General features: G+C 43.3%; 2 protein-coding genes across 5 annotated transcripts in view; one reads left to right on the top strand and one right to left on the bottom strand.

Moving 5' to 3' along the window:
• The window catches only part of LOC118997633 (uncharacterized), a 65833-nt gene extending 54891 nt beyond the window's left edge, over positions 1–10942 (bottom strand). Inside the window, exon 1 of the mRNA XM_037061390.1 lies at positions 10899–10942. Within this exon, the coding sequence (XP_036917285.1) occupies positions 10899–10942 (44 nt within the window). The remainder of the gene's footprint in view (positions 1–10898) is intronic.
• Positions 1–18591, top strand: part of GLDC (glycine decarboxylase) — a 76090-nt gene that overhangs the window by 35627 nt on the left and 21872 nt on the right. For all 4 annotated transcript variants that reach the window (XR_005068700.1, XM_037061399.1, XM_037061400.1 and 1 more), the window contains exons 16-17: positions 12158–12233; positions 17409–17534. Coding sequence is in view for 3 of the 4 variants with exons in the window: in XM_037061399.1 (XP_036917294.1) it covers positions 12158–12233; positions 17409–17534 (202 nt within the window). In the remaining variant the exon portion in view is untranslated. The remainder of the gene's footprint in view (positions 1–12157; positions 12234–17408; positions 17535–18591) is intronic.

Consider the following 18591-nt stretch of genomic DNA (forward strand, 5'->3'; position numbering starts at 1 on the left):
TCCAGAACATTCTGTCTGTGAAAGCAAGTTACAGGGCCAGCCCAGGTTGAGACAACGCCTGGGTGTGAATGTTGGGAGTTGTGACTCCTTGTGGGACATCTTCGGAAACTAGTTGCTACACCTATCCGTGACGTAGATCGAGCACACGTGTCCACTCGTATGAAGCAGCAACGTCTCACTCGGGTAGGGCCAGGAGCACCTGGATCCTGGTTGGTTCTGCCACTCACTTTGAAAGTGCCCTTCCCCTCTTCTGGCCATGGTCTTTTTGTCTGCAAAGTAAAAACTTTGAAGAACGGTGGTTTTCAAACACGGAGGGCTCTAGCAACATCTCCTGAGTACTTGTCAAAAATACAAATACAAAAATACAAATTCCTGGGCCCCACTCTAGAGCTACTAGTTACAATGTTCAGGGCTTGAGAGTAAAAATCTTTTATTTATTTTCGAGAAAAGGGAAGGCGGGGGGAAGAGGGAGATAAACATCCATGTGTGGTTGCTTCTTGTGCTCCCCCCACCTGGGACTTGGCCTCTAACCCAGGTGTGTGCCCTGACTGGGCATCGAACTGGTGACCCCCTGACTCACAGGCCTGCACTCAATCCACTGAGACACAGCAGCAAGGGCAAATCTTTCTTTTTAAGGAGCAACAAAGTGATTCTAATATACAGCCAATTTGGAATCCTTTATGTTTGGGATCCTTCTGTCTTCATGGGAATACATAGATAAATAGACAGACAGACAGACAGACAAACATGTTATCAGTGTGGGAGTTAACATCCTACGATATTTTCAGAAGAGGAGTTGGTATCTGCCCCTGAGTTCTCTACCTCCCACTACTCCAAGTGTATTAATTCTCCACCTCAGCACTGGTATCACCTAGGAGCTTGTTAGAAATGCAGAATTCTGACTTTATGATACAAAAATCAGATGATTTGAAAACAGACATTTATTGTCTCACTTTCTGAAACATAGTAATCAGGTCTTAATCAGATATGATCAAGCTCTACCTACTGTTTTGTGACAAAGCCATGTACTTTGTAAAATAATATACCCTATAAAACACAAGCCACTGAGAAAGAGGGCAGGTGGCAAATGAGAGGACATGGAGCTCTTTTAATAACAGCCTCTCAAACCTCATTACATGAATAGGAAGGAATCGACATTCATGAAACTTAGACTTCGAGACTTCAGTATACTTTCATCAAAATGTCATCATTCCGCTTTTTTTTAACTATGAGGGGAACCTGATTGAATTATTAACCTCAGGCAATGATACTTTATTAAATGTTGACAATGAAGAGACTTTGCCCTTTAGTGATGGAATATGAGCACATCTTCAGTGTCATATGGGAGAGTAATTTTTTAAGACCAACTTTTAAGTCAGTCCTGTTGCAGTAAATTGAGGTCTGAGGTCCCAGCCAGAGTCCCCAGAAGGTTGACCTAAGGATGAGGAGGCTTGCCTTCCCTTAAAGCGATGGTTTCCCAACCCTGCCTGGAAATTAGACTCACATGGCAAGTTTATAAAAGTTCAGATGTCCAGATCACAGTCCCAGATGCAGTCATCATCTCAGTGGGGAAAGACTGCGAGTATTTCTTTAAAGCTCCTCAGGTGATTCCGACTTACAGACAAAGTTGAGAACCACTGTCTCAGGAGTTTCCTTGTTTTCCTCTGTATGTATATACCCCATGTTCTTTCTCTGTCCTACTCTCCTCACTCATAGGATTGGCAGCCAGAGTCAGTAACACATGTCAGTCTTGCAGGAAGGAAAGAAATCTTTATCAGCGTGTAGTTGCTGGCAGTGATGACTTCTCCAGCTCCAGAGATTCCCAGACAGAGATGCATTTCCAAGAAAGTGACAGGGGCTGTTGGGGCTCGGATGAGGGATATTTCTGGTCCTGAGCAGTGGGTGCTGTGATAACTGGGGACATGCTGCCTTGTTCTTTGTTGAAAAAAGAAGCGGGGGGGCTGGCTTCCAGTGAGCAGGGTGGATTGATGTCACCATTTGGGGAAAAGAGGAAGGAATGCACTACATATTCTATATGTGAGTGATCTGTTACAACTCTGTCTTGGTTTAGTTTTGGTAATGTTCTCTCCACAAGTGGAGTCACCAAAAAAGATTTGGAATCTAAAAATATTTCCTTTCCTTTTGTTATTTTGGGAAAATGAAAAGATAGTTATGGGGTAATTTTTAGAATATTTTATACTGTTGTAAAATATACATATCATAAAATTGACCAATTTAACCATTTTTAAGTGCACAATTCAATCGCATTAAGACATTCACTGCGTTGTGCACCCATCACCACCAGCCTTCTCCAGAACTTTATCTTCTTTAACTGAAGCTCTGCGCCCATTGAACAATAACTCTTCACTTCCCCCTTTCCCCAGCTCCTGGCGTCCACAATTCTATTTCCTGCATCTATTAATTTGACTTTTCTAGGTACATCATCTAAGTAAAATCATGCAATATTTATCCTTTTGTTTCTGGCTTATTTCACTTAGCATAATGTCTTCAGGATTCATCTACATTGTAGCCTGTGTCAGTATTTTTTTTCTTTTTTCTATCATTGTTAAGGCTGAATAATGTTTCATTGTATGTGTGGCCACATTTTGTTTGTCCCTTCATTGATGGACTTTTTAACCTTTTGGCTGTCGAGAATAATGCTGTTGTGAACACTGGTGTACAAACTCCTGTTTGAGACTCTGCTTTCGATTATTTTGGGTACATACCCAGGTGTGAAATTGTTGGATATATGGTGATTCTCTGCTTAATGTTTTTGAGGAACTGCCATACTGTTTTATACATCAATGCAGAGGCATTGATGGAAGGGGGTATATGGAAGGATAGCACTCAAACATTTATCTCTAGGTGGCAAGTGACTTTACTTTTTGTTCTTATACTTTTTCAGATTGCCAAAACAATTTTAAATTGTGATACGTGTTATTTTTACAACAAACAGTTCATTAATTTTGTTGTAGAGAACATTCATATCACAAAACAATTAAATGTATGATAAGATGCTTTACAGGCTGATTTCCACGCTGGGTCTCTCCCCGAGGGCTTCTCCATCAGCTGATGCCATGATGGTAATGGCCTTGAGGCTTGCCCTGAGTTTGGAGGCATACCCCTCAGCCTTCCTAGGCAGCAACCAGTACTTGTAAGTAAAGTGAGGACAAAGGAGTCATGCTCCGCTCAAGTTCTATAGAATAAAGTAATATTTGAGATCATGTGGATTCAACATACAGCTTTCTGGTTCCAAAATGCCTCAGTAGGAGAAAAGCAACTTTCAGGCATGGACCTGCGTGTTTCTGCAGGTGACCTTTGCGCCTCTGTTTCTGGGCCCTTCCATGTACTGTCTTCTGATCTAGTGTGGTTCCGTGTTATGCTCACAGAGGGCTTTTGTTCTTTCTTTCCTGGAGGGAATTCAGCTCCTCGAAGGAAAGGCTAGAACTGGGAACAGGAGAGGCCTGTAAAGAAAGCTCTGTTATGTGGCTTCCTCCTTAAGTGGTGATGTAGGTTTCTCTCCTATACAGCAAGAAAGGGAATGCTATTGATTTGATTGAGATTTAATTGGTGAATGGCCAATAAATATAGATGATGATAAGATTTTATATCTACAGATTGTGGCATGAAAGGAAGAGCTTTGTTCCTGCAGCCAGGTCTTCACTTGGTCTTTCTGTTTTCTGGGATAGTTAGATCCCAGAGGTGTTTAAAGGATTTGAAACAAAATTGTCAGGAAGCTTGTCCCTCTTTTTGCTGTTTATTTGCTTAATCTACAAACCCGAACAGCTTTTCAAACAGCTTTTCCAGCTCGATGGAGCACATAATCAAACAACATTTAGTTACCTTTCCGTTTCCTGTCGTGTACCTCGAGGCTGTTTCAGCTCGTTTCTCACCTCGCCGCCACACTCGCAGACTCATTCAGCACAAACACACTCTAGGAACTGGTAGGTTAGGATTATACGTAATGCCATGTTTAAGGCAGACAGAAACAGTAGATAATGCCTTCCAAGGATATCCAAAATGAAAGACAATCTAAAATTATTATTAGCTCACTTGGCTTGTAAGAGTGAGGAGGTTGTTTTTATGTTTAAAAACTGCAAGCTGTCACTGTGAGTGTACTAGACCCAGCAGTTGCTTCCCGGGAACCTCCTCCCAGGAAGGTTCTTCAACGGAGGAGGTGTGAACAGGCATCATCAATGGCCCTCAAACTGTTGTGCTTGGGGTGGCAGGGGAGGTTTGTTGGATTGCCAGCCCCTCCTCCAGAGTTTCCGATTCAGTGGTCTGGGAGGGGCCTGAGAATTTGCATTTCTAACAAATTCCCAGATGATTCTGATGTGCTGGTTTGGCCACCACACTGTGAAACTACTGGGGTTGCAGGATGCTCAGTCCAGAATTACATGGGGAGCCCTGAAGAATACTGATGCTCCAGCCAGACCCTGGCCACACCCCCGAAACTAAACTAGTTACATCAGGATCTCCTGTGGTGGAGCCCCAGGCACCACAGCTCCCCAGTGATTCTCAAGTGCACCGTTGGGTTGGGAGGGTATTGGCCTGCTGGAACCCCCAAGAGGACTGAATTTTGAAACTGGCTTTTGAGTCCACCACAGGTCATATGCATAGTTTACAGCAGAGAGTCAAATGCCTGATAATAGCTCTCTGCTCCTTTCCTGAGCTCATGGTTGACATCATTGATCATCTCTGATATGCTTTCCTACTGAGCCTAGGGCAGCTTCAGAATCTTCCCCTACAGAGCAGTCGGGGGTGGGGGTGGGTCAGATACCAGAGACCTCTTTTTTTAATGAGAACTTTTTTAAAAAAGGTTTTATTTATTTATTTTTAGAGAGAGGGGGAGGGGAAAAGAGGGGGAGAAAAACAGATGTACAAGAGGGGGACCTGGCCTGCAACCCAGGCATATGCCCTGACTGGAAATCAAACCGGTGACCTTTTGGTTCGCAGTCCCACACTCAGTTCCCTTGGAACTGAATTTCCAAAGAGACACTCAGAGTGCCGAGAAGAACAGAAAGAAGAGTGAAGGATGAAGAGCCATTTTGGGGGAAATACAAAGCAGTGGGTAGAAGGGTCTTGCCTCCCCCAATTTCCTTAATTCTTAAAAGTGTAATTTGATGTTTGTCGTTTGCAAGGCTCTCAAGCAGAGCCTCACACTTGCCTATATCCCTGGAATTCTGGTTCAGCAGGACTGAGCCAGAGCTGAGAATTTGCATTTCAACAAGTTCGAAGGTGGTGCAGATGCTTTTGTCTGGGGATCTCCAGTTTGAGAAGCTTTAAGCCCATCTTCTGGTATCAGAAAGATTAGAGCCTTGGATTTATGCAGATGTTTCTTGACCAGCATTCAGTGGTTAAATGTAGAATTTAGCTGATAACAAAATAAATACAGCTTGGTAAGCACATTTCAGAATGACATGTAGAGGGGGTTTTATTTTAAGCTTATACTACCCAGGTAGTATTTGGGGTTCTTAAGGTATGCAACAATTTGATTAAAATCCTATTCCTTCCAGGGTATGTGCACTGGTGAAGTGTCAGTCACCCTGTGTATCTGATCTGTAAGACAGGAATCAGGCCCTGGTGGGGTACTCAATTGGTTGGAGCATTGTTCCATTGTGACAGGGTTTTGGGTTCGATTTTCGATCTGGGCACATGCAAGGGCCAACCACTGGGTACGTACATGAATGTTTCTCTCTCCCCCTCTCTCCCCTATTCCCTCACTCTCTCTCTCTCTCTCTAAGAAATTAAAAAAAATAGGATGGGGGGCACGGAATCAGGCACCAATCTTTACTCAATCTTCTTGTGAGTGGTTTTACGAAGTTACCATAAACTGATGTGGGCCATTTCCACATGGGCTATTTTGATCATTTTACCTCTATCCATAATGTCACTTTTTAGCTAATGTTTCCCTTGGATCATTTTTGTTCCTGACCACTTGGTGGTGGTATTTTTAAAGTAAAGAAGGGTTTCAATGAGGGGAGTTTGGCATCAAAATGTCCAACATCAATGTATTATTTATCATAAGAAAATTTTTAAAAGATTGTATTAATTTTTAGGGAGAGGAGAAGGGAGGGAGAAAGAGAGGGTGAGAAACATCAATGTGTGGTTGCCTCTTGCATGCTCCCTGCTAGGGACCTGGCCCGAAACCCAGGCACGTGCCCTAACTGGGAATCGAACCAGTGAATCTTTGGTTCGCAGGCTGGCATTCAATCTGCTGAGCCATAGCAGCTATGGCATCATAAGAAATTTAATAGTGTTTCTTTCTGGGGATGAGACTAGGAACAATGGGAGGGGTTGCTTTTGGTTTTTTTTTGCCCTAAAGTTCATATTCTTTGGCACTGATGCAAATTTTAAAATCAATTGAGTGCATTATTTTTATAATAAAAATATTAATTTCACCTGTGAATTAGGCGGCATATCCTCATGTGACAGATGAGGCAGCTAGTATCCAGAGGACTGATTTGCTCTGGGCCCAAATGCTTGACAAGGGACAGCAAATCAAGGAAGGTTTTGATGTTAGAGGCAGGAGAAACTCAGGATGCCTACAGCAACTATCTGTTCATTAGACCTGCCTCAGAATGAGTGAGTTTAAGGTGCTGTGTTGCACGAGAGATTTGATACCCCCACATACAGGTTTCTGGTTTCAAACAACAGAAAATACCTTGGGTTAACTTAAGCAGAAAGGCAATTTACAGGGAAGATATTGGGTGTTTCTCAGATGGAAAAGCTGGAGAATGAGGCTTCTGAAGTGAGCAAGACCCAAGGGAGGCTGGCAGCAGAGGCCAAATCAGGATCAGTCACTCCAGGGGGAGAGTAACTATCTACCACCTCTGTGGAAAATCAGTGACTGTGCATTTCTTGGATTACTCTCCCCAGATTCATTAGGTCCCAGGCTGACATAGCCTATGCGTTGAGACTGGGTCACATGTCCAGCACCTTGTTAATGGGTAGGGATTGGGAATGTCTGGTCCCTTTCTGCTTCAAAAGTGGGGTTGAGGAAATTTAGCCCCTCGCCTAGACTCACACAGAAGGGGAAATTTCCTCAGATAGTAAGGAAATGAAAGGTTGTGCATACCCACATACACACCCATAAAAACAGCGACAATGAAAACCCAGCAAATCTCTAACATCCTAATGTAATCAATTCTTTGTATTTCTAAGCACATTTACATATCTGATCATCACAGCACCATTTTTCTAATTCCGTTTTCCAAGACAACAGACCACGGAATTAGTTTTAGTTTGTTGGGTATATAATTTACAGATATTTTCTCCTAGTTTGTAGCTTGTCTTTTCATCCTCTAAACAGGGTCTTTTGCGATCAAATTTTTTAAAATTTAAATTTATTTATTTTAGTTGTTCAAGGACAGTTTCAGATCAAATTTTTAAATTTTAGTAAAGTATAATTTATCTATTTTTCCTTTTATAAATTGTGTTTTTGATTTTTAAAAAAGATTTTATTTACTTATTTTTAGAGAGAGGGGAAGGGAGGGAGAAAGAGAAACATCAAGGTGTGGTTGCCTCTCAGAGCCCCCCCACTGGGGACCTGGCCCACAACCCAGGCATGTGCCCTGACTGGGAATTGAAGCAGCAACCTTTTGGTTTGTAGGCCAATGCTCAATCCACTAAGCCACACCAGCCAAGTCAATAAAACTTAAAAAAACAAAAACAAAAACAACATAAGAAACTTAATAGAAAATTTAAATATTACTAGAAATAAAATTGGCCCACTGACCTGTAAACAGCTTTAAAACACTTCTCTGAAATCACACACCAAACGTGGCCATCAGTGTGCACACTTGAACGGTGTGTTAAACACTGTACAGTGATTTCCAGTGGAATATCTAGAGAAAAATTAAAACAAGAGTAGATCTGATAAACCTAAATAATTGATAATTTTTTATTACACAAATCTAGAATTCCTGGCACCAAAGTTTAACAATGTTGGGATCTGTAACATGATCACTTTCTCTAGGGCACATTTTTAACACCCTTTGATGAGTACAAATGCAACATCCTTTTTGAAAACACAAACACTGTTTTCTCAGGACAATTAAAAGAAAATCCAGCAGCTGTCTTGGTGACCGCTGGGAGTCACCTTAAACCTGAGTATAGCATATTCTGCAGTTGATGGTTTCTGTTCCTTATTCAATAAAAATAGCAGCTATAATACTCTATTGCCAAATATTCTGGTGCAGCCAACTTCTAAGGAATTTCTTACAGTGTCTATAAAGTCAGCTACCACGTTCCTTAAACAGAATATAAAGAGGTTATTTCGTGAGGTCAAGGCTGACATCTGTTATGTGCACATCAGTGACAAATATACATAGGAACTGACCAAACAGTCTTTTTTACAGGATACAATTGATTTATAACCTTAATTTACCTAAAGTCTTATTCTTAAGAAGTGCTGTGCTTTCCACCTGTGACTACGGGCCATGCATGTTCTGCAAAATCATCTAGAAGAGGCGCCATGGTCCTTCCTCATCAGAGATAGACGTATCTTCTGCCATCGTATTTCTAAAACCTAGCAGAAGGTTCCAAGTGTCCCTTGCGTTTGAGCTTGCGTGATGGTCCAATAAAAATTTGTTTTAAAGATCTAAAAATTTAACTATTGGAACTAAACTGCAGTATTTCTAAATCTCAAACTTTTTTTGCCCAGGTTCTTAGCAAAGATAAGGTAAAATGACAAACATTTTTGAAGTCTATTATATACTTAAACTCTTGTGCTAATCTTGGCGAAAGATCTGAACTATGACCTTAGGCCTGTTACGGGATCTTCAGACTCTACCATCCACTCCCCAACCTCCACTCTGTCTTCTTTTTTTCCCCCTAAGTTCACATTGACTGTCTGCCCTGAATTTCCACACTTTAGAAACTATACGTAAAAATAAAAAACATATATACGGATATACATTATTTATTTATTTTTAGAGAGAGGAGAAAGGAGGGAGAAAAATGAGAGAAATATTGATGTGTGACAGAAACATTGATAGGTTGCCTCTCACAAGCCCCCAACTGGGGACCTGGCCTGCAACCCAGGCATGTGCCCTAACCAAGGATTGATCCAGCAACCTTTTGGTTTGCAGGCCAGCACTCAATTCACTGAACCACACCAGCGAGGGCTGAATTTCCACACTTATGATGATATATTGTTATTGCTAATAGGGTCTAGGTTTAAATCTTCACAAAACTGTCGAATCCCATCAACTCAAATTAATTTTCCCTTGGGGGTCTCTGTACATGTTCAAGCTTCTTCTAGTCTACAGATTTCTCTGGATTCTTTGTAGAATGAGTCTGGGTTATGGAAAAAGTTGTCTGTAGTTTTCGCTCATTCTGTGTTAAACAGTATCCCGTGCAGCAGTTCTTTCACCAGCCTGCGTAAATGCCGTGACTGGAGCACCTTGCTTTTCTAAAATAGTTCAGTCTTATCCTCACTTGGCACTTCTGTGGGTCTGAGGCTGTCCATGCACTGGAGTCCTCGCTGTGGCTGGCTCTGCAGGTCCAGGCCCATAACTGCTTCCTTTTAAGAGATGTTAGCAATCCACATGGAGTAGTTTTCTGATGGTCTCAATCTGGATTATGAAAATAAGCACTTATTATTCATAATACTTTCTCACCAACAGGTGGCACTAATATTTCCCCTTAGTTTACTAGTACCCCAGTAATAAGCCCTGTGTGGCATTTAGATCTTATCTCTCACACTTTCTGAGTCAAGACATAGTTGATTTTCAGAGTGTCTCAGGAAAAAGAAAATACAGCATTCCTGATCAAGTCTTTAGCATATTGACTCTCTTGGATTGCTGGCTCATAGATCTAGTGTAGTCTCTTCTTTTATTCCCACTTTAAACACCTTGATTAGTCTCCCTGCAAAAGAAGGTGACTAGAAGTCATGAGAAAAACACAGAGGGAAATACAAAATTTGTTTGTGGATGCCCCTTCCCCTTGGGAAAAGGATGACTTTGGAGGAAGGCTTTATGGAAAAGATAAGACTTGAGTTGGACTAGTTGAAGAACGGGTGGAGTTTGGCTGGTGGGAGGGTGGAGGGAGGCTAATTCAGGCTGAGGGGTGTAGAGGTGCTCATTCTAATGCTGTGGTAACTTCCACAGCACCTGCCTTTCAAAGAGGTCAGGGTTGCTGCTTCCCTGATGACAATGAAGAAGGTAGTGATGGAGATGAGGATGATGACGACAACAGTGATGTTAGCTACTAGGACTTAATGAGTGTGTTTCCCTGGTGCCAGGCACTGTGATAAGCACTCTCCTGTAGGTCATCTCCTTGCTCATCGCATCTGCCCTTCCATATGGGCACAGTCATCCAGTTATCTCTGTCTTAGAGATGAGAACACAGAGGCACAGTCAGCCTAAGTAACTAGTGGTGTGAGGCTTTGCTGAAGTGTGGCGTATTCATTTTCCTGTTTTCAAAGTAAAAAAATCAACTGAGCTAAAACTAGTTTGTCAGAAGCCTAGAAAACACATCAGTGTTTACTCTCTTCCTTGGGAGAGAGCAGAGAAAGGCAAAGCAACGCTCACTTGGTGTGGGTGACAAGGAACTGAGTGCCCCTGGTCGCTTGGAGTCAGGCCTTCTTTCACATGTGCCTGAACCTCCTCGTTCTGTCCATTAGGCAAGGGTTCTGTGAAGGGAAGCCCGTGGTTGCCCCCACAGCTCTCAGAGGAGCGCACTGCTCACAAGCGGCGTATGAGGCTCCTGGACGCAGGCTGCCTTGCACCAAGGACCCTGGTTGCCACTATTGCTTATTTTGGTGTATATACTCTGACCTCAGTTTCATGTGCAAAGTGGGGGGTGGGGGTGGTACCTGCCTCTTAGGGCCATAGGATGGATTAGACAGAGTGACATAAAATGCTGGTGGCAACAACAACACAGCCACCACTTACCTGTGCTTACTCCTTGCCAGAAGCCTAGTGATCAGTTCTGCCATCTTCTAACACCAAGCCATCAATGTCCCTACACTAGTCCACAGACATTGCAGATCCAACTCGTTTCATGTTAGTTTCTCTCAAAATAATATTCTTCTCTCACCACCATGCTGTACACCTGAAACTAATACAAAATAATATCTAATGTAAACTATAATTGAAAAATACGATTAAAAAAAAACTTTCCAATGCTCAAAATTTTAGCTTTTGGTTAAGAAATAAAAGAAAGTTTATCTAATTTCTTCTTAACACCTTGTCCTTTTAGAGTATGATCTCAGTATTACTGGGTGACCAGAAGGGATGAATGCCAAGCCACTGGGTCTTCCACAGAGTCAAATGATGGTGTGGTTTTGCACATGGAGGAAATATGTGTATTTTGAATGGGATGAGAAACCCTATTACTCACTTCCCTTTCCTCCCTGCAGAGTGTACTGAGAACATTAAGTTAACAGTTTATGGTTGACTCAGCATTGCTCGCTGGGATGTTAGTTGTTAAGTGTTCTCTGAAAGCAGGGCCCTAAGGACGGTGTTGATGGGTATGGACGGACGCTGGCAGCTGTGTGCATCTGGGGCCTGGGAAAGCTGGCCTGAGACTGGCAGGAATGGTGCCACGTTCAAAGTGCGTAGTTCCTTTGGGGCAATCTGACCATTGACTGAGTGGTTGGTGATATTGAGAAATCACTGGTTGTGGTTTTAGATGCGATCATGTGTAGTTACATTTAAAAAAATAATGCTTATCTTTGAAAGATGCATATTGAAAGCTGAATTGATGATATGATTGAGTTTTTATTGAAAATAACCTAATTTGGAGTGAGGAGGGTTAGTGAGGGGTAGGATTGGAAACAAGATTGACCAGAATCCAGTAACTGCTGTTAAAGCTGGGTGACACGTGTGTATGGCAGTTCCTTATATCCTTTTCTCTATTTTTGCATAATTTTGAAATTTTCCATAATAGAAAAGATTTTTAGGTTCCTGGTTCTGAGTGAGGGTGGAAAGGCCCCCCTCTGAGTAGGAGTGGGGGAGCTTTAGTGTGCAGACTTGGTGTGGTTTAAGTCCTGTGGGCTTAGAGGGAGACCCACCGTGAGCTTTCCTTGGTGTCTGGGAGTGACTTTGTGTCAGATGTCGGTGAGCATACAGCCCGTGTCTGGTGAATACTGAATGAATAAATGAGAGCAAAAAGGCCGAAAGCCCTGACCCTTCTCTTCTTGTCTTTGCAGTGGAGCCCAGGGGGAGTACACTGGGCTGGCCACTATCCGAGCCTACTTAGAAGGGAAAGGCGAGGGACACAGAACGGTGAGTATGGACAGGTGGTGTGTGCTTACCACCGGGCGGCAGCCAGCCTAGCTCCCAAGGTCCCTTTCGTTCTGTTGCACAATCCCTCTAAGCCTTCTTGGAAGCAGCTGCAGGAACATATAATCAAGAAGCAGATTTCTGTGGGTTGGCCATTACGATTTTTGCCTCCAAGACACTTCACTGGGCCATTTCAAGGGGAAACATGCAGAGATAAAAGGCTTTGCTCAAACCCCGTCTGTAAAAGTCAGCCAATTGGCTGTGAAACCGCTCTCCCAAGGGAGCCAAGGGAGTAAGGGGCCGAATGCTGCCATCCCAAGAATGCTGCCATCCCAAGCGTCCTCTCCTTGGCTCAGCCCGGGCCCCAGGGCTGCACAAAGGGCAGAGACTGAGCTTCAATTCTTCTGTAACTCCTACTGTGCCTAAGCACAGTTCTGGTCATATGTGGGCTCAAAAATATTTATTGAGTCAGTAAATGCTCTATTAAATGACTGTCGGCTCTAAGCACCAAAAGAAGACATGGAACAGAGTTCCTGGCTGTGCTTTATCATTTGCTGTAGGTATGAGAGCCTAGTCTCCAGGGTCCAAACTATCCTTGGGGGCCCTCGTAGGTTCCAGCATGTACTAATGGGCTCGACAGGACCCCCAGTCTCCAGAAGCAGTGCCTCAGCACTTGCTCTGGTACAGGCTGCGCACGGTGGCTGAAGGAGGTCTGTGTTCTGGGGCCTTCACTCTGCTGACGACCAATGCTGAGCTAGAACTCCCACCGAATTCAGAGGTGGGGTTCTTAGAAGGAGCAGTGGGTAGGAGTCGAGCAGAACAAAAGCATCTGCCAATCCTGGGAGAGTTAGAGAAAGGGGTGCTCAGATGGTTCTGGCTGCCTGAGTAAGTGGGATGTAATAGGTGGTGGCCCAATCTTAGTCCACTCCTGGTTTTATTAAAACTGGGATTGTTTATGGCTAGTTGCCTGAATTTTGCAATGAGAGAATCTAAAAACTATTTCACTTCCCTTTCAAAAAGGGGGAGGAAATAAGACCATTTTCTCTCTCATTCCCTTGCTTATTCATTCTGATCCCACAGGTGTGTTTTCGCAGACATTTGACAGGGCCGGGGAACAGAATTGCTTTTCAAAGATCTTTGAAAACCAAGACATTTGCTAGTTGAATAAGTTACTGAACACTGGCTACATGCGAGGTACTGTGTGCGCCAGTCCAGAGACACAGTCCCTCACGTTCCAACTGTTTTTTTTTTCACTTGCATTTTCTTGTGGTTTTGAATTCCTCAGCTTTCGAAGGAAGGGTTAGTTTAGAACGACATGCTTGTTTTTGGACCACAGAGTCTCAGCACTGTCATAGAATCGGAAAGGAAATGTTCAGGCTCCAGTTGTCCAGTGAAAGGATAGTAACAGACAACTGACATTAGAAGTTCCCTCTTCTGTTTTTCCTCCTTGGCCTCCCTGTACCGAGGTAGCCCTTGGAGCTCCGCGTCAGTGATTACGCTCTTTAACCACGGGACGTCTGGGTCTCTTGGGGAAGGATCTGTTCATCCTGTGTGACCAGCTCCACGATGCTCCCCTCCCTGACCCCACTCAGCCCCTGCTTTATGGTATTCATAGAAGGCCAGCGAAGAGCTAATGACAAAGGGTGAGCCAAAATCCAGGTTCCATCACTCTGTGATGCTTCTCACCCCTTGTTGTTTCCCAGTGCTCCAGTCTGGCACCCAGAAGTATCTGAGAATGTCTGTAAGCTGGGGGCCAGGCTGGAAGGGGCAAGGAGGAAGGCTGAGCATCCTCCTGATTGGGCCTGCCTTCTGTGACTCATGGATTCTTTCCAGCGCCTTTACCCTCTCTTTGTGTTTTCCAGTCCTCCCTTCTCTCTCCGTTTCCTTGCTTGTGATGTCTTTTCTGGCCCCACAGAGCTGTCGCTGATGTGTCGTGAGGACTCTCCCATCCTGAAGGACAGAGAGGGGCTGACGCTGCATTTTAGGCAGGGAAGGTGGCCCAGTCACTGAGTGTGTAGAAATACAGAACCCATACCTTTGGAAATGTCCGCATCCTCTTTAGATTAAAGATTTTAATTAAAGCCAACTTTTTTAGCTAGAGAAGAAGAAAATGACGGACTTACACCAGAGAAATCCGAGGCAGCTGCTGCAGTGCAGTAGACTAATGGAGTCCAGTAAGATAGGAAGTGTGGGGACGTCCTGTGCCACAGAAACACGCAGGCTCCTGATGTTTCTCTTGTTTTAAGCTATTTTTGGAAGTTTTTTTCACTTTGCTCTTAGGTTAGACTTCAGGGGTTTCTAAAATGCAACGGCCAAGTTCTTGATTTACCGGTTTAATTTGGGGGAATGCAAATTTATTTAACAAATTCCTATATCGCAAGCACCAGGTACCTGGCAGTGTCCTAAACACTTTGTAACAACTCAGTTTGCTAGTCAGGTTTGCTAACTAAAGACTGAATTTCCTATACAAAGGAAAAACATTGACACACACGCAAACCCACCAAAAAACACCTCTCCAAAACCTGTATGTACTTTTCTCTTCCTAATTTCCTGAGGCAAAGTAATGGCTTTTGGTTGTTCATTTATTACCATCAGTGAGAAACTGGTTTCTCTTGCTAAGGAGCATTCCGCCTGAATCCTTCAAGGGTGAGTTGAGCTGTGCTGGTCTACACCAGACACCTTGGGAACTTAGTAAAACGCCGCATCTTCAAATGGGCATAAATGTGCCAAGGTGGATTGGTTTTGGATAAACTAAAACATCAAATCTGTGTCCTGTTGTTTCCATGTCCCTCTTAACACCACAATTCTAAATGTGAAAAAGTTAATGTTAAAAAAATAGTTCCCTAAATCTATATAGGAAATCAGAAATGTCTAACAGCAACGTCGAAAAGAATCATTGACAAAACCACTGAGACTTTTTTCTTTCTTCTACTTCTTGTGTCAGAACGTGTGCTGGTTTTCAGTGGCTGCTGTATCAAATTACTACAAAATTAGTAGCTTAAAATAATACAGACTTAATTTTCTTACAGTCAGTGGAGACCAGGGTCTGAAATTGGTTTCACTTGCTAAAGCTGAGGCATTGTTGTTGCTGGTTCCTCTAAAGGATCCAGCAGAGAACCTGTTTCTCTGCCTTGCCTTCCCAGTCTTTGGAGGCCTTGCCCTCCTGGGCCCCCTCCTGCCACCACCCCAACCTCTGTTCAGGCGTCACATCTCCTACTTCCTTCGTGGTCCTGTCTCTCCTGCCTCCTTCTGATGAGAACACTAGTGANAATAATACAGACTTAATTTTCTTACAGTCAGTGGAGACCAGGGTCTGAAATTGGTTTCACTTGCTAAAGCTGAGGCATTGTTGTTGCTGGTTCCTCTAAAGGATCCAGCAGAGAACCTGTTTCTCTGCCTTGCCTTCCCAGTCTTTGGAGGCCTTGCCCTCCTGGGCCCCGTCCTGCCACCACCCCAACCTCTGTTCAGGCGTCACATCTCCTACTTCCTTCATGGTCCTGTCTCTCCTGCCTCCTTCTGATGAGAACACTAGTGAATACACGTGGAGCCAAACCTACAATCCAGATTTCAAGATCCCATTTTAAGATCCCTAATCTCTCCTCTCAAGACCCCTAACTCAATCACACCAGCAAAGTCCCTTTTGCCATACGAGGTAACATTCGTGGATTCTGGGGGTTAGGGTGTGGACATCTTCAGAGGCCCATTATTCAGTGCACCACGGGATGGTTGACATTTTTAGCTGGAATGTTTTTATTTCAGCAGAACTTCCCTCATATGAATTCGTAACTGAGGCATTTAGCAAATATTTTATATTCATTTTTAACACTCGCCTTGATAAATGTCCGGTCCCTAGGGGTCCTTTCATCCACAGATCCTTTGGTAGAATAAAAATACCTTGTGAGAAAGAAGTGACTCTAGCTTTGGGCCTGAGAAATTAAAGAGAATTTAATACAAATGGGAGGCATTTGAACAAGGAAAAGGATTTGAAGACAACACAGCATAACCAGCATGAAACCAATTTAAAAGAGGCACAAACTTTCTGTCAGCAGGAGAGTGACAAAGTAATTTCACGTGTGCCCCTGGTTACAGTTCCTTTTTTGTACACATGTATTTTTACTTAGTGGACGACTTCGCTGTGTTTCAGGAACAGCTGTAAACTAAGTTTTCCTTTTGTAAGCCCATTTTACAATGTGCATGCATTTCTTTTCAAGAGGTTGCAATACTGTTGCTAGGATAAAAGAAAACAAAACAAAAGAGGAGGATTGTTTTTTAGGGTGCTTGTTGCTTTTTTTGTTGTTGTTCTCTTTTAGAAAAAGTCCCTGATGCGTTTTCCTGTAGTGGGGCATCGGCGGATCTACCAGAGCACGAGTTTTCACCTGTGTTTGTGATTGGGGGGGGGGGGTAAATGAAAATGATTTAAACATGGGAATTCTAACATTGCTGCTCCCCACCCCCTTTCCATAAGAATTTGATATATCTTTAAGCTGTAACTCTTGAGACACTTTTTCTTGATCTTTTCAATTTGAAGTGACCCCCCCTTTCCCTCATTTCAAGTTCCTCCAGCACCTGTGGGCTTTAGACATCGATTTCTACGTCTGGCAGCACTGTCAGTGAGCAAGTCGTGAGAGCATAGGGCACGAGTGGACTAGATTTTACGCTTAGTTGATGATTCTCATGGAGTCTAACAATTCGTTGCACAGAATAAGCAGCCCATAAATGGTGACATAATTGGTGCATTGACACTGGGAGACCTTGGCTTTCTGCTTCCATTCTCATGTCTCCCTGTTCCCAGCAGAGCCAAGCAGAGCACCGATGCTGTGATGTGCACGTTTGAGTCCTAGAGCTGGACTCCCAATCTTTTGTTGTTGTAAGATGGTTTCTGCACATTGTAACGGAGGCAAGGTTAGAATAAACCCCGATCTATTTTGGTGTGCTGTGATAAGAGAGGAGAGTACTTAGGGCACATTATTTGGGGATCCAAATGGAAACTCCTCTTATGGACATTGTTTTGCACTACAGTAACAATGACGCTGCAGCAGATTTCAAGGCGCTGGTGGTCAGTTTAAATAAAGGATGTGGCGTCTCTTTAGTTTGTGCTCCCAGCATGTTGTAGGACTTTTCCATCATTATGAATAGCCTGGTGATTGTTTTTTCTCCTTCCTTTATTCTATTCCTAAGGTTTGCCTCATTCCAAAATCAGCTCATGGGACCAATCCTGCAAGTGCCTACATGGCAGGCATGAAGATCCAGCCTGTGGAGGTGGATAAATACGGGAATATTGACACGGCTCACCTTAAGGCCATGGTACCTACCCATCTTCCGTTCAACAGATGGGAGAGGTCTGGGTTGGGAAGAGGTGGTGGGGATCAGGGACTGGATGGTTTATATCAATATTATCTTCTGTTGCATTATAATTAAAAAACTGCAGTTCCTCCTCTGAATGGATCTGGGGAAAATGACATAAAATCAGAAAACCTGTTTCTATAAGAACAATAAAAAGCAACAGTCATTATTTGGTCCAGAAGAAAGCTGACCATAGACTACTTTACTGCTTCCTTCACCCACAGGGAGAGGGTCCTTTAAATTGAAATTCCATCCTCTAATTTATGCATGTGTAAGAAACTGAATGAATTATTCATGGTGGTAGTGAGGGTATTCCTTGCAGGACCTACCTACTCCTGCCCAACCTACTCCTCCTTCCTCCATTAATAATCAGACTGGCGGTCACAGTTTTTCTGTCTTTGTGTTGGGAAATAAAACCTAAGTGTAGATTTTGCAAATGTCTGTGGCCATCCAAGCCATGAATTTCCGGAGGCATTCCACCCTCCTTCCTGAAACACCAACCCCCACCCCCAACCTCCCAACCTCCAGGAAGAGGTTGCCTAGCAACCGTATCTGCTTTCCACTGGTGGACTGGAGGCTGCATCTGAAGAGAGAAGGAAATCAGTTGAATAGCAATGTGATTTTTGTCAGGGTTATTAGGCATGGAGTCTGGGAACTTCAAGTAACTGATTTCAAAGGGAAGCTGAAAATACACAACACTGCTCATCTCTCATCCATCTCCCCTCTTCCATCATGCCACAAAGTTTTTACCGACAAATATTCTGGGCCTGTAGTTGTAATCATAAAGTCTCTCCAATGTAGGCTGTGACCTTAAACATTCTTTTAAAATTTTTTACACAAATCTTCTCTGACTTGCTGGCCAGAAAAACAAACTTTTTATATGCTTGCCTTTTAGATATGCTTGCCTTCTCTCAAAAGGAGAAACGAGGGAAATATTTATATATTTATCAGAGCAGGAACACTCCTTGTTGGAAATCTAATTCCAACAGGCTGGGAGGGAAAGGGAGTAAGTGTGGAT

Source organism: Sturnira hondurensis, unplaced genomic scaffold (genome assembly GCF_014824575.4).
Source record: "Sturnira hondurensis isolate 20B ecotype Veracruz unplaced genomic scaffold, ASM1482457v3 Scaffold0013378, whole genome shotgun sequence".
Lineage (NCBI taxonomy): Eukaryota > Metazoa > Chordata > Mammalia > Chiroptera > Phyllostomidae > Sturnira > Sturnira hondurensis.